The following is a 22,816-nucleotide window of genomic DNA, read 5'->3' as shown; positions in this document are numbered from 1 at the left end:
GAAACCCTTGAAAGGGCCATTGAGCTATGGTAGGGGCGGCCTGCTACTCAGCCAACGTAGTCAAACCAGAGATAGGGTAATGAAATACATTACCCACAATCCAACACAAGTCTGTGTGACGCAGCCATCCAGGCAAAGCTCGCGAGTACAGAACGGCAGTACGCACGCGCATGATTTGTGTTGTTGTTGGTGGCGGTAAGATGGCGGCGCTCGGGGACGCATCAACTCCGGGGGTGAATGGGTTAATACAACAGTTCACATCTATTACAGGTAAAATGTGTTTTTATTTTATTGTTACAATGTAAATTTTTCATGAGTTATCTTCCGAAAACAATCATGTCGCCCCAGCATCACAGAAAGCTGCGCAGGAAAATCAGACGGGGCATCAGTGCTTACTTACTGCCCCCTCTTGTCACACAAGGGGGAAAATAACTGGAGATAGCTACGACCGTCAAGTGTGTGGTCACCAGAATATAACATATAACTTTTAAACATAAAATTACCCCCAGGAAAGACTACATAGAATTGTCTTGGGATGATGTCTGACACAAAATGGCTTTCTAGAGTTTCCCCAAAAGTCATTTTGAGTATCTAGAGGTGCAATAACTCGCCTTATTTTCTCTCATGTCTGTGGAATGGACGTTGGGTGCAACATTTTCCTCTTGTCGAGCTAACCTAGCCTAGGCTCCACCTTACAATGGCTGAAACATCTCCCGCCTGTCATGTTCAAGCGATCGGAACGGAAGCACCACACCAGCCTCCTTCTGCTAACGTTACTGTTACACAAAGTTTGCATTAAAATTGTAATTTAATGATGCTATGTTTAATGGTATATATATGTAGATGGCAATTTGGCCGAATCATCCCATTTTTTGTGTGATCGTATCATGTTCTGTCGAGAAGACATGAAAAGTGAAACAGACATGCGCAGTAAACATGACAAACTAACCATCTATATATGCAGACATTTTTGCATGCAAGTTTAGATTGCATGTAAATTGCACATGTCACACAGTTCTTGATTACCATGCATGGAGATAAAACGTATACATAGTGAAAGTGCCATTATCCTTCTGCCAGTGCGTTGAGCTCAAACAAGAACCGCGCATGCGCATTAGTCCGTTTTTGGATTGATCCTAGTTGGTGTACAGATCTCGTGAAACATTTAATAACATGGCTTATGTCAACCAATTAAGAAATGATTCAATGCAACAAAATATATTTCAGATGTAATACATCTGGTCACGTGTGTGTGTGTGTGTGTCATCCATGCTATTTGTTACATTTCCCCAGGTGCCACAGAGAGTGTGGGGAAGCATATGCTAGAAGCATGCAACAACAATCTAGAAATGGCAGTGACCATGTTCCTGGACGGAGGGGGAATCGCAGAGGAGCCCAGCACCAGCTCCAGTTCAGCAGGGGCATCCAGCAGCAAAGCTCCCCCCGCAGAGTAAGTCAATGGCCTATTCCACCACACCAACAACTGCAGGGTCATAAGAGATTGGGCCTGTGATGAAACAAACCCAAACTTCGAGAGATCGCCAGTCCTGGTCTTATTGTTTTTCATTTAAAGCACGTTCATGAGAAAAAGGTCTGCGCTCCTGGAATTGAAGTTGAATATTGTCTGTCTGTTTTGCAGTGACGAAGTGCGTGCGCCCATCCCTCAGAAGCAGGACATACTGGTGGAGCCAGAGCCTATGTTTGGAGGTACAGTACTGCAGAGCAACCCCATAATTTAGCCTACCTCACTACAACTTGATGCTCCCTCTGTCACCCCCTCCCTCTGTCTCAGTCATCTAACAGTCTCTCACTCTCTCTCCATCTACCACTCTCGCAGCGCCAAAGCGACGAAGACCTGCCCGCTCCATATTTGACGGTTTTAGGGACTTCCAAACAGAAACCAGTAAGTAGCCTACATGTGTATGTATTTGCATAGAAAATAGTGCCACCCAGCCTTCAGGCATCAGGCATCAGGCAAAGCACTACTTGTGTTGTGATCTTGGTCAGGTTGTGGTATATACGCTAAAGGCTTCTCTGCTCTCTTTAAGTCCGCCAGGAGCAGGAGCTGAGGAACGGCAGTGCGGCGGACAAAAAACTCAGCACCCTGGCGGATCTGTTCCGGCCCCCTGTCGAGCTCATGCACAAAGGCAGCTTTGAGACGGTGAGGATCCCCCTCCCCCCCTGGACACCCAAGCTCCCTTGACCCGGAGGACTGTCAGTCGACCGTCATCCAAACCACCCTTAGCCGAAAGGATTGAATAGGCCTTTAAGCAATATGGTAACAATTCCACCTAGCCTGCCAGAGGGCAAGGCTATTACCATATTGCTTAATACCTATCTGGCTCCTTTCTCTCTCTAGGCGAAGGACTGTGGTCAGCTGGAGAACAAGTGGCTGATGATCAACATCCAGAATGTGCAGGACTTTGCCTGCCAGTGTCTCAACAGAGACGTATGGAGCAACGACGCGGTCCGGACCATCATCAGGGAGCACTTCATATTCTGGCAGGTACGAATGTGCACTCACACATGAAATGTCACCTTCCCATTCAGAAATAAATACTTTGTGTTTCAGTAGCTAGGTTTCCATCCAGTTTGCAGCAGATATTCATGCAAATATTATAAAATCTGCATAGAATATTTTTTCCCACCAGAGATGTTTTATATCAGACTTTTTGCTGATAAAAGGTTGTGCGTGATGATGTAGTTCACATTTTAAAAAAACTTAAGCCGTTAAATTCCCATATACCGAATGAAAAATTCAAGTTAAATTGGTTTCAGCTCATTTTCAACTCTACTGATGGTTTTGTCACAAAAACTGTTTTATAGCAAATGTGCCCATTCTGGTCTTGGTACATGTGCTCTAGCCAACAGCTCACATATACTGTATGGGTAGTCTACCTACATTATGAGATTATTATGGACAAGAGCAATATTATTTGTAGTTGTAAAACGGCTGCCAAGCATCGATCATCACCAGACTAAGACCCTCTATATTTATTGGAATTGAGCGTCAAGCTTTTTACCGTGCACTTTCACCACCTGACTTATCTTTAGCCTAACAAACTGCATGTTTATTAGGACCACACAACATATCTTAGCGTGACTCCCAAGTTTACTTGGATATGAAGGCTATTATATAAATATCTGCGCATAAAGTAGTTTCCACCGCCATTTATCTCATCATTTTATTTTACAGACACAAAAAGATTCCACCATGTCGAACGAACATTGTCAGGCATTTATAAAATTGTGCTGGCGTTTCATGTTTCCATCAGCACGGTTGTGATTTTTATTTTATTTTTATATGTCAGGTAATTCATCTGCATGAAATGGTCGGATAGAAATGTGGTTACTGTCACAATTTTTCTCCTTGTCATAAAATCAAATCAAAGTTTATTTGTCACGTGCGCCGAGTACAACTTTACAGTGAAATGCTTACTTACAGGCTCTAACCAATAGTGCAAAAAAGGTATTAGGTGAACAATAGGTAAGTAAAGAAATAAAACAACAGTAAAAAGACAGGCTATATACAGTAGCAAGGCTACATACAGACACCGGTTAGTCAGGCTGATTGAGGTAGTATGTACATGTAGATATGGTTAAAGTGACTATGCATATATGATGAACAGAGAGTAGCAGTAGCGTAAAAGAGGGGTTGGCGGGTGGTGGGTGGCGGGACACAATGCAGATAGCCCGGTTAGCCAATGTGCGGGAGCGCTGGTTGGTCGGCCCAATTGAGGTAGTATGTACATGGATTTATGGTGGTCTGCTTGAAACATGTTGGTATTACAGACTCAATCAGGGACACGTTGAAAATGTCAGTGAAGACACCTGCCAGTTGGTCTGTCATGCATACACAGTACATACGCTGTCACTTCCACACACGCACACACACTGTGTGCCATAGATGCGTGTTGAGGGGAGCTGACCTGCTGTGTGTGTGTTTGCATTGACAGGTTTACCACGACAGTGAAGAGGGACAGAGGTATATCCAGTTCTACAAGCTCAACAAGTTTCCCTATATCTCCATTTTGGACCCCCGGACAGGTGAGGCCTGCTCTGGGTTTCTGAGTGCTTGATCAGTTACTAACACTAAAAAGGTTTTGAAAGTCTTACTGACGATGCTCGTGTTTGACCGTTCTGCAGGTCAGAAGATGGTGGAGTGGAACCAGTTGGACGTGGCTTCGTTTCTTGAACAGGTGACGGGCTTCCTGACGGAACATGGCCAGCTAGATGGCCCGGCATCCAGCCACCCGCCCCCCGCCAAACGCGCCCGCTCCGTGAGTCACCTCCTACTCTCTTTTTCAGCTTTCTCTTTGTGTTTTCTTAAATAAGGTCCATATTGCTAATTCCAGTCACATTGTAACTTTATTCTCTCAGTCTGTTCACTCTTTCTCTCTTCATCACTTCTATCTCTCTTTCACACCTCTGTTTGATTTATTCTCCCCATCTCTCTCTCAGGAGAGTCTGATAGACGCCAGTGAGGACAGCCAGTTGGAGGCAGCCATCCGAGCCTCTCTCCAGGAGACCCACTATGAGTCGTCCTCCGCCCCCGACCTCCCTGACTCCCCCCACTCTGCAGATGCAGACTCGGACGGAGACTCCGAAGCGGAGCCCTTCTCTGACAGCGAGGGCCTAATCTCTGTCGACGGCTCGGACAACGAGACAACAGAACCCCGGGAGGGCAGCTCCTACTCCATTGGCGGACACACCCCTCCAGGACCAGCCCCTCCCACTTCTGCAGCCGCAGCCCCCCAGCCCCCGCCACGGCCGGACAGTCCCCCCGTCCGTCACAGGAAGTCCCCCCACAAAGAGAACAGCCACAGGAAAGAGGAGAGCAAAAAGAACCACCTGGAGCCTCCGGCGGCCACCCTGGCCCGCTCCCAAGCCGACCCAGACTCAGAGCATCGTTCTGGGGAGAACCATCGCACCTCAGCTGGCCAAAGCTCCAGATCTGTTAAGACGGAAACCTCCGACCTCGACTGCCTTGATGACAATGGTATTAAAACTACTGTGTTATTGCGCATCATGTTTAAGTGTGTGGCTGTGACTGTTACTTTGAGATTGTAGCCTAGCAGTTAAGAGCATTGGGCCAGTAACCAAAAGGTCGCTGGTTCGACTAGGTGAAAAATCTGTCAATGTGCCCTTATTGCTCCTGTAAATCGCTCTGGATAAGAGCGTTTGCTAAATGACCAAATGTAAATTGTGTGTGTATATCTACGTCTTCATCCATCTCTACCCTGACTGCATTCTTCCTGTATTGTATCGTCAGGTCCCAAGGCCAGACTGATGCTGCGCTATCCAGATGGCCAGAGAGAGCAGATCGCCCTATCGTTCAAGGCTAAGCTTATGGTGAGAATGGACTCTTGTGTTAGGTCTTCGGTTCAATTCATGACCTGAAATAAGTCCACGTAGAAGTCCTGGTCAGTTTTCAGTTCAAGAATTGATTTTCAATTCATCCTGAGTTGAAATGCAACTGACACAAACTCCCTGGGACATTAACATAGAGGACATGGCTCTTCCATGCCTATAACTACAGTGGCAACAGAAAGTATGTGAACCCTTTAGAATTACCTGTATTTCTGCATAAATTGGTCATACAATTTGATCTGATCTTCATCTAAGTCACAACAATAGACATGCACAGTTTGCTTGAACTAATAACACAAATGTATTGTATTCAATATAGACCAAAAAAACAACATAATTTAAACATTCACAGTGTAGGTTAGAAAAAGTATGTGAACCCCTAGGCTAATGACTTCTCCAAAAGCTATTTGGAGTCAGGAGTCGGCTAACCTGGAGTACAATCAATGAGATGAGATTGGAGATGTTGGTTAGAGCTGCCCTGCCCTATAAAAAACACTCACAAAATTTGAGTTTGCTATTCACAAGAAGCATTGCCTGATGTGAAACATGCCTCGAACAAAAGAGATCTCAGAAGACCCAAGATTAATAATTGTTGTCTTGCATAAAGCTGGAAAGGGTTACAAAAGTATCTCTGTAAGCCTTGATGTTCATCAGTCCACGGTAAGACAAATTGTCTGTAAATGGAGAATGTTCAGCACTGTTGCTACTCTCCCTAGGAGTGGCCGTCCTGCAAGGATGACTGCAAGAGCACAGCGCAGATTGCTCAATGAGGGTAAGAAGAATCCTAGAGTGTCAGCTAAAGACTTACAGAAATCTCTGGAACATGCTAACATCTCTGTTGACGAGTCTACGATAGGTAAAACACTAAATAAGAACGGTGTTCATGGGAGGACACCACGGAAGAAGCCACTGCTGTCCCCCAAAAATATTGCTGCACGTTTGAAGTTTGCAAAAGAGCACCTGGATGTTCCACAGCGCTACTGGCAAAATATTCTGTGGACAGATGAAACTACAGTTGAGCTGTTTGGAAGGAACACACAACACTATGTGTGGAGAAAAAAAGGCACAGCACAGCACACCAACATCAAAACCTCATCCCAACTGTAAAGTATGGTGGAGGGAGCGTCATGGTTTGGAGCTGCTTTGCTGCCTCAGGGCCTGGACAGCTTGCTATCATGGACAGAAAGATTAATTCCCAAGTTTATCAAGACATTTTGCAGAAGAATGGAAAGCTATCTGTCGGCCAGAAGAAAATACGCCTTCTGGAGTGGCCTAGTCAGAGTCCTGACCTCAACCCGATTGAGATGCTGTGGCATGACGGTGATGGAGAACGGTTCACACCAGACATCCCAAGAATATTGCTGAACAAAGAGGAATAGTAAAGAGGAATAGTTCAAAATTCCTCCTGACCGTTGTGCAGGTCTGATCTGCAACTACAGAAAACGTTTGGTTGAGGTTATTGCTGCCAAAGTAGGGTCAACCAGTTATTAAAACCAAGGGTTCACATACTTTTTCCACCCTGCACTGTGAATGTTTACATGGTGTGTTCAATAAAGACATGAAAACTTATAATTGTTTGTGTGTTATTATTTTAAGCAGACTGTGTTTGTCTATTGTTGTGACTTAGATGAAGATCAGATCTAATTTTATGACCAATTTATGCAGAAATCCAGGTAATTCTAACGGGTTCACATACTTTTTCTTGCCACTGTAGTTATCAAGCTGTTATTTAGTAAGCTGTTACCATGACTTGTTACTTACCTTCTTCCTCTTGTGTTCTCCACCCCATCCAGGCTCTCGTGAGACACGTCCAGTCGAAGGGTTACCCCAACGAACGCTTCGAGCTCGTCACAAACTTCCCCCGGCGGAAGCTGGCCCACTTGGACTATGACATCACACTGCAGGAGGCGGGGCTATGTCCACAGGAGACTGTATTTGTGCAGGAGAGGAACTAAGCCCCTGTCTTTTCTATCTCTTCAGGCCACACCCATATCACCAATTACCCAGGAGGACGTTACATGCTGCAACCTTTTGTTCTTTTGGAACAGTGGATGGACTCCATTATCCATCATTCGACTGGGAGGAAGTTGCTGGCTGTGTACTTTGTTAGAGGGCATTTTGTTCATCGTCAATTACCGAAGGCATTCTATTCTGATTTTAGTTTTATTCTGAGGTAATAAACCAATCGGAGTAGAATACATTAGAGATACAGTTAGAAATAAGCTGAGGGCCCGGATAATGATCAGAGCTGGCATCAGAGTTAGCAGACAAAATACTTTTATCCCCTGAGTTGTTAATACTTATTTTTTTGAGTCATGGACACCTACAGCCAGGTAAAGGAGGGGCTTGAACTCTGACCCTGAGCTCCAATGGGTCCCAAATTTGCTCGTCTCCGTGTTGATTGGGCGAGGAGCTTTTGCAGTAGTGAACGTGAGAAAGGGGGTGACTTTGAATAAGGGAATCAATGGAGAGGGGAGGTGAGGGATTTTTGGGGAGGGGGGTGAGGTGTACTTAACTGTTAACCTGCACTGTACAGGGGTGGTGTAGCGATTGACATGTAGTCTAGTTTTTTCTTATTTCATTCATTTTTTTATATGCTGCCCCATTTCCAAGAAAAGATGCTGATGCTTAAATATAATCATCAAAACAAAGGGAACTTTGGCTTGTTTGTTCTATTCAATTTATACGATGTTATGTATCTGCAATCTGTCTAAATTGTGACCACGAGCTCAGAAGTATAGTTTTGGTGATGATGCATTGAAAATGGCCACAAGAAACCCAAATTGACCCCATGAATCTACAATATCACTCAGGTATTTATTGGTACCCGCCCCAATGACCTGAAGGATCTCGGTCAGTGTAATACCACAATGGGTTGTGGTATTATCACTCTTTCTAGCCCAGAGCTGTTAGATGTTGGTCCTGGAGGGCCAAGACACTTCTGCTTTTCATCCTCTCCTAATCAGGGACTAATTCAGACCTGGGACACCAGAGTGGTATACTTAAGCAATAAGGCACCTCGGGGGTTTGTGGTATATGGCAACATACCACGGCTAAGAGTTGTTCTCTGCCCGACACAACGCCGTGTGCCTGGACACAGCCCTTAGCCGTGGTATATTGGCCATATACCACACATCCCGTAGGTGCCTTATTGGTATTATAAACTGGTTACCAACGTGATTAGAGCAGTAAAAATACATGTTTTGTCTTACCCCTTGTATATGTCTGATATACCACTGCTGTCAGCCAGTCAGCATTCAGGGCTCGAACCACCCAGTTTATAGTACAAAGCAAGCTAGATCTACTCAGGCTTTTTAAAAGCTAGCCAGCTTCAGTTTGCTTCACATTCAAGGTCAGGCTTTATCCGTATTACGAAGGTGGATATTTCTCGTCAGCCTCGCACGTGGATAGTCGAACGCTGAACTCTTCATTGAGACAATGTTGAAACATCAATCCATTGGCGAGTCAGTGCCACATTTACATTTTGTGGCGCAATGAAAGACAAGTTATCTTGTGAATTCAGCAGGCTATGGTGTGAAATAGGCCTTTAGAAGTGACGTCTTTATTTTATGGACATCTTTGGTGTGCTTATCAATGCACGAGCACCTTTTCCCCACTCCAATCGCTCTTTCTATCTGTGGAACAGCTTGTTGCATTGTGGCCACAGACATATAATCCATAGAAGGGTTTTTAAACCTCTAACCCTGCCAGTCTGACTGTTAAACTCATGGGTACACTAGCAATGGCTGCCAGTCTTGACTTGAATGGGTACTGCCATCCTATGGATTATATGTCTATGGTTAGTTGTGGCTTTGGCAAAAAAAAATATCCAATCGGGCACAAAAACGTACAGTTTGGAGAGCAAATGCTGTCATTACTAAATGTGTAATGTGATAGGTATTTTAATATTACTATTTTTTTTTAACACAAAACATTTGATTAATAAAATATTTAATCAGTTGTCTTTCTCAAATGAAAGGGATGATAACACAATATTTGCGCGAGGGAGGGTATCTAATTTCATTGGTACTCAAGTTATGGCTCAGACACTATTAAGGATCGATTGAGTTAGCCTGCCCCAGACCAGGTTGGTTCTAAAAAGTTTGTTGCCTTTGAAATTTACCTGGCTAAAAGGTGAGCCACTTTCCTGGTATCGGTTATCCCGTTATCCCGAGTTGAACTTAGCCAGATAACTTTGGTCAATTCTAACTCCTCTAACCTGATTCATAGTGTAGGACTCAGTTGCACTCACCTATCTACCAGGTAGTATGATCTAGCCCAGCGAATGGTTAGCGAGGGGGAGCTGTTACAACATAACTAATATCTATCTAGTCTAGTCAGATATTAGAGGGAGAGATAACAAGTAGTTTGGGATTGGGACCATGTACAATATCGCTAATCTAACTTTGACCCTTACTCATAGTTTGGATTTGTCTGTCACAGGGTTCATCAACTTTGCAGTAAGCTAAGAATCTTAACAGTGGGAGAGCTATCAATCTGTTGAGTTCTGATTTGAGTCAGTAGTTCAACATGGGGTCTTGTTGCATACAACTGTCTTGAATAAATGTTGGCGTATTTGTATGGTGATTTCTAGATTCCCAGAACCAATGAATCCATTTAATTGAAACCAAATCGTCTGGAGCTTCATGAAATGGGTTTCCATGGCAGAGCAGCCGCTGACAAACATAAGATTACCATGCGCAATGCCAAGCGTCGGCTGGAGTGGTGTAAAGCTTGCCGCCATTGGACTCAAGCAGCGAAAACGCATTCTCTGGAGTGATGCATCACACTTCACCATCTGGCAGTCTGACAGACTAATCTGGGTTTGGCGGATGCCAGGAGAACGCTACCTGCCCCAATGCATAGTGCCAACTGTAAAGTTTGGTGGAGGAGGAATAATGGTCTGGGGCTGTTTTTCATGGTTCAGGCTAGAACCCTTAGTTCTAGTGAAGGGAAGTCTTAACGCTACAGCCTACAATGACAATCTAGACGATTCTGTGCTTCCAACTTTGTGGCAACAGTTTGGGGAAGGCCCTTTCCTGTTTCAGCCTGACAATGCCCCCGTGCACAAAGCGTGGTCCAAACAGAAATGGTTTGTCGAGATCGGTGTGGAAGAACTTGCCTGCACAGAGCCCTGACCTCGACCCCATCGAACACCTTTGGGAGGAATTGGAACGCTGACTGTGAGCCAGGCCTAATCACACAACATCAGTGCCCGGCCTCACTAATGCTCGTGGCTGAATGGAAGCAAGTCCCTGCAGCAATGCTCCGACATCTGGTGGAAAACCTTCCCAGAAGAGTGGAGACTGTTATAGCAGCAAAGGGGGACCAACTCCATATTATTGCCCATGATGTTCAAGGAGCAAGTGTTAACATACTTTTGGTCATGTAGTGTATATATACAGTGGGCTCTAAAATTACTGTCACCCCTGACTGGCAATGCACAAACAATACTTTAAAAAATATAAACAATATAATTGTAGAGAAACTCAGAATACCAACGTGAGAAATACTGTACTTTTAATGTTTCGATGGAATGATTTAATTAAAAATCAATGTCCTCCAAATCAAGGTTTTAAAATGAATGGCACCATTAAAGATTATTGTAAATAACATACCAAAATTAAACTCCACTTATTTAAGTTTATCTAAGTCTTAAGGAACTATATTGAGCCATTACATCACTTATTGTTTCACTAGGGTATAAAAATAAGGTAACATGCATGCAATATCCCTTTGTCATCCAACACCATGAAGAAAACAAAATGGTCGTAGACCTGGTCGTAGACCTTCATAAATCTGGTAATGGCTACAAGAAGATCCACAAACGATTGAATATACCACTGAGCACTGTCAGGGCAATTATTTAAAAATGTAAAAGATATGGAACAGTTGAAAACCTCATGGGCAGAGAAAGCAAATGCGTTTTGCACCCCAGGATAGGGAGGAGGATGGTGAGAGAAGCAACCACATCCCCAAGAATCACTGTGAAGGAATTGCAGGCCACAACCACAGGCTCTTTGGAAGGGTTGCCAGAAGGAAGCCCTTTCAGACCCCAAGACACAGATGCAAGCCCTTGGAGTTTGCCAAACGTCATTTAAATTATGACTGGTAGAAGGTGCTCTGGTCAGATGAGACACAAATTGAACGTTTTGGTCAGATACAGCGTCGATACAGAGATGCATACGAGGAGAGGCAGAGGTGGTTGCACTAAGTACTAAATGAGGAGTGCCAATAATTATGAAACCTTGATTTTGGTGAAATGTATTTTGTATTAAATCGTTTTATGATTTTGGTTGGTTCCATCCTAACCTTAATCGTTAGGGGGATAAAAGTAGTCCATATTAGCTGCAAGGGGGCAATTTAGTTATACGTTCTGTGCAGGGCAATTAGAGTGATTTGCATGAAGTAGGTAGAGGTTACAAACTCCGGTTTCAGTGTTGACAACCCATGCACTACACTTGAGCAAAAGGCTAGCTTTTGGCTCGCACCTTCGGGAATCTCGTCTTTTGCTCCAGTTCTTTGCTGGCGGGACATGCAGGTGTCTCTCCATGGACTTTCATCTGCAGACAGTCCCACATTTTTCTGAGAGAGAAATGGATAGATGAACACTGTTAGGGTGAAAGGTCAATTAAATGCATCACATGTAACATGCTTTCCACAAACTCGTGACTGTATGGTGTCTATGTTATTGATATCTATTTGCCAAGAATAGCAGAAGGATATACTACAAAGCAGCATCAAGGAGACTAGCTAACTTGCCTAAATATTCTCCTATTACTTTTTTATTTTTTATTGAAAAACAAGCTGGAAATGGGCATGGCCTAATTGATTAAACAAACAAGAACTCATATTTAATTTGAGCTTTAACCAGAACATCCGTAGTTATTTCTTGTTGCTTATCAAAGTAAGCTGGCTCACTCATGATCTTGCTCTGTAGTAGACCCCTCTGGTGCCAACAGGTACGCCTTGCTGAATACACAGTATGGCTCAAATTTGCCATATCATAACATGCATACAGCACTCCCGACTTCGATCATAATATATCCTTGCTGATAAGCATATATGGTTCTGCACAGTCAGAAAGGCCTAGTTGACCACTACTGTTAGACCCTCCTCTCCCACTCTGCCTAATAGTTAACCAGTAGGATGATGCCGAAATTACCCTTCATTATTTGCACATGGACATGAGCCAAAAGTTGGTGGAGATGAAGAACAAGAAGGAAGTCAGTGAATCCTTCAGTGAAACTCAAGTTCTATATATGGTAAGGCTGTTCTCCATGTTGACCCAGAGCACCAATTAATGCTGTGAACTTGTGCAACTTGGCCCAGTAACTAACATAAGTCTTTATTGCTGGATGTGTACCAGGAGCTGTCACTGCACTCTGACACTGCTGACTCAGAGGTCACAGGGTCAACGTTCACATGATACTGTGTGTGTGTTTGTGTTTGTGTGTGTCAGAGAGCAAGAGAGTGTGTGGATGTGTGTGTCCCGCTGTGGTTATGCATTTGACCAGCCACTTGGTTCAAATCAATGGTCATGTCCTTGTCAGAATGCTTATAGTTTCCGAGTGTTCTCAGAGTGCACTGCGGACAATGTCATCCCAACCCCTGAGACACACCCATGGAAAGGTTGGCGCACAAGGTCAGTTGCAGTGCAGAGCGCATAGTGCAGTTTTGCACAATGGCCCTTCGCATTTAGGATTTAAACTGGCAAACCACAGCTCCAAATTGTAGGCTACCTACCTTGGACTAAAGAGCCCCGGAAGTCTCTAATTTCATGGTAGACATAGGGAATGGGTAAATAAACAAAGTATCTGTGGCCACTGGCCACTTTTGAATATTGAGAAGCCAGAATGGAAAGCCCTGTCTCATTTCAGGGCCCATAGGTTGCTGATCTAGGATCAGGTCCCCCCCTCTGTCCATATAATCCTAAAATGCTAAACTGATCTTATATCAGCACTCCTACTCGGAGACTCTTTATGAATACAGGGCCATACGGTGTTTTGGTGTGGGTGAGGGGGTTGTTTGTCTTTTTGGATTTTTTGGCAGCAGACTTGGAGATTCCAAAATGTCTCCACTTGCTGCTCATCCATCCCCTCCCAATACACTCCCATACTTTATTATGATAAAGATCTAGGAAATAACGGCACTTCCAGTCAGGGGAGGCTACAATAAAACTGACCCGTTGTGAAATAAGGCTTGATTTTAATGAGTAATAAGTGATTTGACGGGTGCAGGCCGAAGGCACTTCTTCCATATAAAGTCATTTTTTTGACAGAAATGAAAACGTGTCAGTTTGTAACTTTTACGAGGTTGGAGTAATAACATGTTCAACTACTTAAGACATTGGCTCGAATCTAGATTGTGTCTTTAGGTTTTGAGAAAATGAACAGCAAAGGAAGAATTTTTCACTTCTCTCATTGACTTCTCAAACCCGACCTGGTCTGTTTCGCAAGCTCTTCCGGAAGTCACACAATGATGCGCCTCTGGGTTTAGAAAATCAATGGTAGGGGTTGTTAGGGTATGGAGGGCCCAAGTATTCCGGATAGGCCGACCATTTCTTCTGTCCTCAGCTACAGCGTAGGCTGCCCCAGCTGAAGGAAAGTTGAAATGGTGTTGAAAATTTGGACCAAGAGCTGAAGACATGCAATGACTTTTGCAATAGCGCACGTGTTTCATTTATACATTTCATAGTTGACATAATCTTTTGAGGGATAGTTTCTTGGAGTTCAGCAAAAGGTTCCAATTAGCCACAGGAAGAATTGTTTTCAGCACAGCACCAGTTGAGATGCTTGCTTAAAGTAAATGACAATGTGAGGCGCACATCTAGCGTTCTTTCACACTTTCTCACTCAACGTCTCTCTCTTTGTCTCTGCCAGGCAGGTGAGGCCGATGCCATCACTTGGGATGGAGGAGACGTCTACACAGTGACAGCCGGCCTCAACACTTACTACCTGCAATCATTGCAGAGGACTACGGCGAGGGTATGTATCTCAAGTCCAAGTTCAAGAATGGAAGAGACTGGGTATACAGTGACCGTTAGCACTTCAGTTGCCGATAGGCCAATAGAAAGTTGATGATTCTGTACTTTGAATCAGATCAAATGGATTCTGGCTAAATCTGGTTTCTGATTGTTGTATTGATGTCTCCTCTCCTGCCCATTAGACTCTGACATCTGCTATTATGTTTTGGCCATGGCCAAGAATGACACTGGCTTCGGGTTCAACAACCTCTGGGGCAAGAAGTCCTGCCACACGGGGCTCTGCAAATCTGCAGGCTGGAACATTCCCATGGGCACCCTTGTGACAATGGACCAGATCAACTGGGCTGGCATCGAGGACAAACCTGTGGAGGGAGGTGAGTTTGAATGACTGAAACTTGGTTGTGTTTGATGGTCTGTAGTTGACTCCCTAAGAGTGAGGAATGTGTGTCGGATGTACTTAATACTGTATCTCTATCATTGCATGGTGTGGTTTTTCCTCTCTATGTTTGTGTGGGTCAGATTATTTGTATACATATTGGGCTTTATATATTGTCTCTATTTATATACATCGTTTGTTCGGTTGCTGTAGTTTTCATGGCCTGTCAGATATGGATAAATCAGATTGTTGTATGCAGCAAATGAATTGATGTGCTAAGTCAGTTTCTCATGTGTTTATTTGTTTTCCAGCGGTGAGCGACTGCTTCCTGGTCAGCTTCGCTCCAGGAGCCACTAAGGGTTCTTAGGGTTCATGTCCCAGCATTGCAGGGGCGTAGCCAGGCTCACCCATGCAGCTGTGTAAGAGAGACTGCTCAAGGTCTCACAAGGAACCCTACTATGACTATGCCGGGGCCTTCCAGTGAGTAGCATTCTGAAAATCTAGAACCTCCAAGCCCTACTGAACTCAGCAAGAAAAGAAACGTCCTTTCAACTGCGTTTATTTTCAGCAAACTTAACATGTGTAAATATTTGTGTGAACATAACAATATTCAACAACTGAGACAAACTGAACAAGTTCCACAGACATGTGACTAACAGAAATGGAATAATGTGTCCCTGAACAAAGGGGGGGTCAAAATCAAAAGTAACAGTCAGTATTTGCTGTGGCCACCAGCTGCATCAAGTACTGCAGTGGACTGCACCAGATTTGCCAGTTCTTGCTGTGAGATGTTACCCCACTCTTCCACCAAGGCACCTGCAAGTTCCTGGACATTTCTGTGGGGAATGGCCCTAACCCTCACCCTCCGATCCAACAGGTCCCAGGCGTGCAAAATGGGATTGAGATCCGGGCTCTTCGCTGCCCATGGCAGAACACTGACATTTTTGTCTTGCAGGAAATCACGCACAGCTGGTGGCATTGTCATGCTGGAGGGTCATGTCAGGATGAGCCTGCAGGAAGGGTACCACATGAGGGAAGAGGATGTCTTCGCTGTAATGCACAGCGTTGAGATTGCCTGCAATGACAACAAACTCAGTCCGATGATGCTGTGACACACCACCCCAGACCATTTAAAAAATATATATTTCACCTTTATTTAACCAGGTAAGCAAGTTGAGAACAAGTTCTCATTTACAATTGCGACCTGGCCAAGATAAAGCAAAGCAGTTCAACACATACAACAACACAGAGTTACACATGGAATAAAACAAACAAAGTCAATAATACAGTAGAAAAACAAGTCTATATACAATGTGTGCAAATGAGGTGAGATAAGGGAGGTAAAGGCAAAAAAAGGCCATGATGGCGAAGTAAATACAATATAGCAAGTAAAACACTGGAATGGTAGATTTGCAGTGGAAGAATGTGCAAAGTAGAAATAGAAATAATGGGGTGCAAAGGAGCAAAATAAATACAGTAGGGGATGAGGTAGTTGTTTGGGCTAAATTATAGATGGGCTATGTACAGGTGCAGTAATCTGTGAGCTGCTCTGACAGCTGGTGCTTAAAGCTAGTGAGGGAGATAAGTGTTTCCAGTTTCAGAGATTTTTGTAGTTCGTTCCAGTCATTGGCAGCAGAGAACTGGAAGGAGAGGCGGCCAAAGGAAGAATTGGTTTTGGGGGTGACCAGAGAGATATACCTGCTGGAGCGCGTGCTACAGGTGGGTGCTGCTATGGTGACCAGCGAGCTGAGATAAGGGGGGACTTTACCTAGCAGGGTCTTGTAGATGACCTGGAGCCAGTAGGTTTGGCGACGAGTATGGAGCGAGGGCCAGCCAACGAGAGCGTACAGGTCGCAGTGGTGGGTAGTATATGGGGCTTTGGTGACAAAACGGATGGCACTGTGATAGACTGCATCCAATTTATTGAGTAGGGTATTGGAGGCTATTTTGTAAATGACATCGCCGAAGTCGAGGATTGGTAGGATGGTCAGTTTTACAAGGGTATGTTTGGCAGCATGAGTGAAGGATGCTTTGTTGCGGAACAGGAAGCTAATTCTAGATTTAACTTTGGATTGGAGATGTTTGATGTGAGTCTGGAAGGAGAGTTTACAGTCTAACCAGACACCTAGGTATTTGTAGTTGTCCACATATTCTAAGTCAGAGCCGTCTAGAGTAGTGATGTTGGACAGGCGGGCAGGTGCAGGCAGTGATCGGTTGAAGAGCATGCATTTAGTTTTACTTGTATTTAAGAGCAATTGGAGGCCACGGAAGGAGAGTTGAATGGCATTGAAGCTCGCCTGGAGGGTTGTTAACACAGTGTCCAAAGAAGGGCCAGAAGTATACAGAATGGTGTCATCTGCGTAGAGGTGGATCAGAGACTCACCAGCAGCAAGAGCGACATCATTGATGTATACAGAGAAGAGAGTCGGTCCAAGAATTGAACCCTGTGGCACCCCCATAGAGACTGCCAGAGGCCCGGACAACAGACCCTCCGATTTGACACACTGAACTCTATCAGAGAAGTAGTTGGTGAACTAGGCGAGGCAATCATTTGAGAAACCAAGGCTGTCGAGTCTGCCGATGAGGATGTGGTGATTGACAGAGTCGAAAACCTTGGCCAGGTCAATGAATACGGCTGCACAGTATTGTTTCTTATCGATGGCGGTTAAGATATCGTTTAGGACCTTGAGCGTGGCTGAGGTGCACCCATGACCAGCTCTGAAACCAGATTGCATAGCGGAGAAGGTATGGTGGGATTCGAAATGGTCGGTAATCTGTTTGTTGACTTGGCTTTCGAATACCATAGAAAGGCAGGGTAGGATAGATATAGGTTTGTAGCAGTTTGGATCAAGAGTGTCCCCCCCTTTGAAGAGGGGGATGACCGCAGCGGCTTTCTAATCTTTGGGTATCTCAGACGACACGAAAGAGAGGTTGAACAGGCTAGTAATAGGGGTGGCAACAATTTCAGCAGATAATTTTAGAAAGAAAGGGTCCAGATTATCTAGCTCGGCTGATTTGTAGGGGTCCAGATTTTGCAGCTCTTTCAGAACATCAGCTGACTGGATTTGGGAGAAGGAGAAATGGGGAAGGCTTGGGCGAGTAGCTGTGGGGGGTGCAGTGCTGTTGACCGGGGTAGGGGTAGCCAGGTGGAAAGCATGGCCAGCCGTAGAAAAATGCTTATTGAAATTCTCAATTATAGTGGATTTATCAGTGGTGACAGTGTTTCCTATCTTCAGTGCAGTGGGCAGCTGGGAGGAGGTGTTCTTATTCTCCATGGACTTTACAGTGTTCCAGAACTTTTTTGAGTTTGTGTTGCAGGAAGCAAATTTATTTTCTAACTGCCTGTGTATACTGGTTTCTAGATTCCCTGAAAAGTTGCATATCACGGGGGCTGTTCGATGCTAATGCAGAACGCCATAGGATGTTTTTGTGTTGGTTAAGGGCAGTCAGGTCTGGAGAGAACCAAGGGCTATATCTGTTCCTGGTTCTAAATTTCTTGAATGGGGCATGCTTATTTAAGATGGTGAGGAAGGCATTTAAAAAATTAAAAAACAGGCATCCTCTACTGACGGGATGAGATCAATATCCTTCCAGGATACCCCGGCCAGGTCGATTAGAAAGGCCTGCTCGCTGAAGTGTTTCATGGAGCGTTTGACAGTGATGAGTGGAGGTTGTTTGACCGCTGACCCATTACGGATGCAGGCAATGAGGCAGTGATCGCTGAGATCTTGGTTGAAAACAGCAGAGGTGTATTTAGAGGGCAAGTTGGTTAGGATGATATCTATGAGGGTGCCCGTGTTTACGGCTTTGGGGTGGTACCTGGTAGGTTCATTGATAATTTGTGTGAGATTGAGGGCATCAAGCTTAGATTGTAGGATGGCTGGGGTGTTAAGCAAGTTCCAGTTTAGGTCGCCTAGCAGCATGAGCTCTGAAGATAGATGGGGGGCAATCAGTTCACATATGGTGTCCAGAGCACAGCTGGGGGCAGAGGGTGGTCTATAGCAGGCGGCAACGGTGAGAGACTTGTTTTTAGAGAGGTGGATTTTTAAAAGTAGAAGTTCAAATTGTTTGGGTACAGACCTGGATAGTATGACAGAACTCTGCAGGCTATCTTTGCAGTAGATTGCAACACCGCCCGCTTTGGCCGTTCTATCTTGTTTGAAAATGTTGTAGTTAGGGATGAAAATTTCTGCATTTTTGGTGGTCTTCCTAAGCCAGGATTCAGACACGGCTAGAACATCCGGGTTGTCAGAGTGTGCTAAAGCAGTGAATAAAACAAACTTAGGGAGGAGGCTTCTAATGTTAACATGCATGAAACCAAGGCTATTACGGTTACAGAAGTCATCAAAAGAGAGCGCCTGGGGAATAGGAGTGGAGCTAGGCACTGCAGGGCCTGGATTCACCTCTACATCACCAGAGGAACAGAGGAGGAGTAGAATAAGGGTACGGCTAAAAGCTATGAGAATTGGTCGTCTAGAACGTCTGGAACAGAAAGTAAAAGGAGGTTTCTGGGGGCGATAAAATAGCTTCAAGGTATAATGTAAAGACAAAGGTATGGTAGGATGTGAATACAGTGGAGGTAAACCTAGGTATTGAGTGATGATGAGAGAGATATTGTCTCTAGAAACATCATTGAAACCAGGTGATGTCATCGCATGTGTGGGTGGTGGAACTGAAAGGTTGGATAAGGTATAGTGAGCAGGGCTAGAGGCTCTACAGTGAAATAAGCCAATAAACACTAACCAGAACAGCAATGGACAAGGCATATTGACATTAAGGAGAGGCATGCTTAGTCGAGTGATCATAAGGGTCCAGTGAGTAGAGGTTGGTTGGGGTCACGGCGATTCAGACAGCTAGCCGGCGCATCGGTAGCAAGCTAGCATAGGATGGAGGTCTGTTTTTAGCCACCTCGTGCGTTTCCGTCGGTAGATTAGTGGGGTTCCGTGTGGTAGAGGGGAACAATCCAATTGGCAAAATAGATATAGTTATAGTGACCCAAGAAAAAAATGTCCGATAGACTTATTCAGATAGCAGCCGATAAGGCAGCTAACGATTAGCGGGCCACAGATGGGCGTTCGGGTAACGTCGTGACGGAGGAGCCAGTTGGATAACTCCCTCGGGCAGATAACGTCGGTAGTCAGTCGTGAATGCCCGGTGGGGCTCCACATCGGCAGTAAAACGGGTCCGGATAGGTGATTGTAGCCCAGGAGTGGCTGATGGAACTCTTCAGCTGGTTAGCTCCGGAATAATTGATGTTTGCTCCGGGACCGACGTTAGCCAATAGTCACTCGGATAGCAACTAGCTAGCTGCAATATGCAGGTGTAAATGTCCAGAGCTTGCGGTAGAAATCCGGGGATATGGAGAGAAAATAGGTCCGGTATGCTCTGGTCTGAGTCGCGTTGTACAAAACTGGCGAAAGCTTTTCAAGCTAAAGGATAGCTGATGACTGCCAACCGTGGTTAGCTGAATACTAATGTTAGCCAGTGAACTGGCTGGCTTCTGGCTAGCTTCTGTTGTGGATTTCAGATTTGAGGTGAATAATACTTTTTTATTTTTTATTGGTGAGGCGGGTTGTAGGAGAGTATTTTGAAGTTGAGTTTTTAGAAAGAAAAAATATATATAAAAAGATATGCGAAGAAAATATGTAAATATATACACGGGACACGACAAAACGAGGACAAAGGACGTCTGACTGCTATGCCATCTTGGAAAATGACGGACCCTGCACCTCCAAATCGATCCCGCTCCAGAGTACAAGCCTTGGTGTAATGCTCATTCCTTCGACAATAAACGCAAATCCGACCATCACCCCTGGTGAGACAAAACCGCGACTGGTCAGTGAAGAGCACTTTTTGCTAGTCCTGTCTGGTCCAGCGACGGTGGGTTTGTGCACATAGGCGAAGTTGTTGCTGGTGATGTCTGGTGCGGACCTGCCTTACAACAGGCCTACAAGCCCTCAGTCCAGCCTCTCTCAGCCTATTGCAGACAGTCTGAGCACTGATGGAGGGATTGTGCGTTACTGGTGTAACTCGGGAAGTTATTGCCATCCTGTACCTGTCCCGCAGGTGTGATGTTCGGATGTACCGATCCTGTGCAGGTGTTACGTGGTCTGCCACTGCGAGGACGATCAGCTGTCCATCCTGTCTCCCTGTAGCGCTGTCTTAGGTGTCTCACAGTACCGACATTGCAATTTATTGCCCTGGCCACATCTGCAGTCCTCATGCCACCTTGCAGCATGCCTAAGGCACATTCACACAGATGAGCAGGGATCTTTCTGGGCATCTTTCTGTTGGTGTTTTTCAGAGTCAGTAGAAAGGCCTCTTTAGTGTACTAAGTTTTCATAACTGTGACCTTAATTGCCTACCGACTGTAAGCTGTTAGTGTCTTAACGACCGTTCCACAGGTGCATGTTCATTAATTGTTTATGGTTCATTGAACAAGCATGGGAAACCGTGTTTAAACCGTTTACAATGAAGATCTGTTAAGTTATTTGGATTTTTACGAATTATCTTTGAAAGACAGGGTCCTGAAAAAGGGATGTTCCTTTTTTTGCTGAGTTTATGTACAACCATAACCCACATATACAGTACATGTCTGTTTTTCAACCTCCAACATTTTCAGTCTATCCTTGTTTTGCTCTGTCCTTCCTCATTCTATCAGTACTCTCTGCCTTTCTCTACTCACCCCCGATCAGTCACTGATGAGGTACCTTTGTGTGGTCATTGATGACGTAACTGTGTCGCTCTTCCCACACCAAGCACCTGCCATTGACAAAATCATACAAAAATGTTTGAAATCAGCATGTGACCTGGATAGAGTGCTTACTCATTTTGTCCCCAGCAGGGCTTCAACCTGTCTCATCAGATGGCTACGCAGCCAAGAACCTGACGTTCAAGGACTCCCCTCAGAAACTGGTGCAGCTGCCCATGAACACCAACTCCTTCCTCTACCTGGGAGCTGAGTATATGAGCGCCTTCCGGTTCCTGCACAAAAGTGAGGCCACACACACACACACACACACACACACACACACACACACACACACACACACACACACACACACACACACACACACACGCAAACGTGTGTGCACACATACACACTTTAATGTGCATGCATACTTACACACACAAATTCTCTCTCTTGACCGTTAGCTCATTGCTACCTCCCCAACTGTTGCTTCTCAGAGCAGACAACAGGCGCTAACTCCAGGGCCATCAAGTGGTGTGCCGTGTGCCATGCCGAGACAGCCAAGTGTGGCACCTGGAGCATCAACAGCATCGAGAGAGAGGAGCCGTGATTGAGTGCCAGAGCGCACCCACATTAGAGGAATGCATCAGGAAGATCATGTGTATTTGTATTTGTTATGGATCCCCATTAGCTGTTGCCAAGGCAGCAGCTACTCTTCCTGGTGTCCAGCAAAATTAAGGCAGTTTATAAAATGTTTAAAATAGTACAATACATTCACAGATTTACAACACACTGTGCCCTCAGGCCCCTACTCCACCATATAACTACAGTTCAAAATCCATGTGTATGTGTGTGTATAGTGCGTATGTTTGTGTGTGTGTGTGTGTGTATGCATGTGTCTGTGTCTATGTTTGTGTTGCTTCACAGTCCCCGCTGTTCCATAAGGTGTTTTTTAAAACTTTTTTAAAATCTAATTTTACTGCTTGCATCAGTTACTTGATGTGGAATAGAGTTCCATGTAGTCATGGCTCTATGTGGTACTGTGCGCTTCCCATAGTCTGTTCTGGACTTGGGGACTGTGAAGAGACCTCTTGTGGCATGTCTTGTGGGGTATGCATGGGTGTCTGAGCTGTGTGCCAGTAGTTTAGACAGACAGCTCGGTGCATTCAACTTGTTAATACCTCTCATAAATAAAAGTAGTGATGAAGGCAATCTCTCCTCCACTTTCAGCCAGGAGCGATTGACATGCATATTATTAATATTAGCTCTCTGTGTACAGCCAAGGGTCAGTCGTGCTGCCCTGTTCTGAGCCATGGTAAGGCTCTATGGGAGAAAAGAGGGTGGGACAGGAGAAAGAGGTGTAAAAATCAGGCATGATGTGTACTTTATAGTT

The 22,816-nt window shown here is 44.9% G+C and overlaps 1 protein-coding gene and 1 pseudogene across 1 annotated transcript; both read left to right on the top strand.

The window, feature by feature from the left end:
* Positions 1-113: 113 nt before the first annotated feature.
* On the top strand, positions 114-9,330 carry LOC139550924 (UBX domain-containing protein 7-like). The gene is made up of 11 exons (XM_071362195.1): positions 114-270; positions 1,294-1,450; positions 1,640-1,707; positions 1,838-1,903; positions 2,049-2,161; positions 2,360-2,506; positions 3,957-4,047; positions 4,147-4,280; positions 4,462-4,999; positions 5,273-5,352; positions 7,164-9,330. The coding sequence occupies exons 1-11, from the start codon at positions 171-173 to the stop codon at positions 7,323-7,325; spliced, it is 1,656 nt and encodes a 551-aa protein (XP_071218296.1). The 5' UTR covers positions 114-170; the 3' UTR covers positions 7,326-9,330.
* Positions 9,331-12,551: 3,221 nt separating this feature from the next.
* LOC139551268 (serotransferrin-1-like) lies at positions 12,552-21,734 on the top strand (annotated as a pseudogene).
* Positions 21,735-22,816: the final 1,082 nt, after the last annotated feature.

Source organism: Salvelinus alpinus, chromosome 23, assembly GCF_045679555.1.
Source record: "Salvelinus alpinus chromosome 23, SLU_Salpinus.1, whole genome shotgun sequence".
Taxonomy (NCBI): Eukaryota; Metazoa; Chordata; class Actinopteri; order Salmoniformes; family Salmonidae; genus Salvelinus; species Salvelinus alpinus.
The sequence above is the reverse complement of the archived record's forward strand: the minus strand, read 5'-3'. Positions and strand labels throughout refer to the sequence as shown.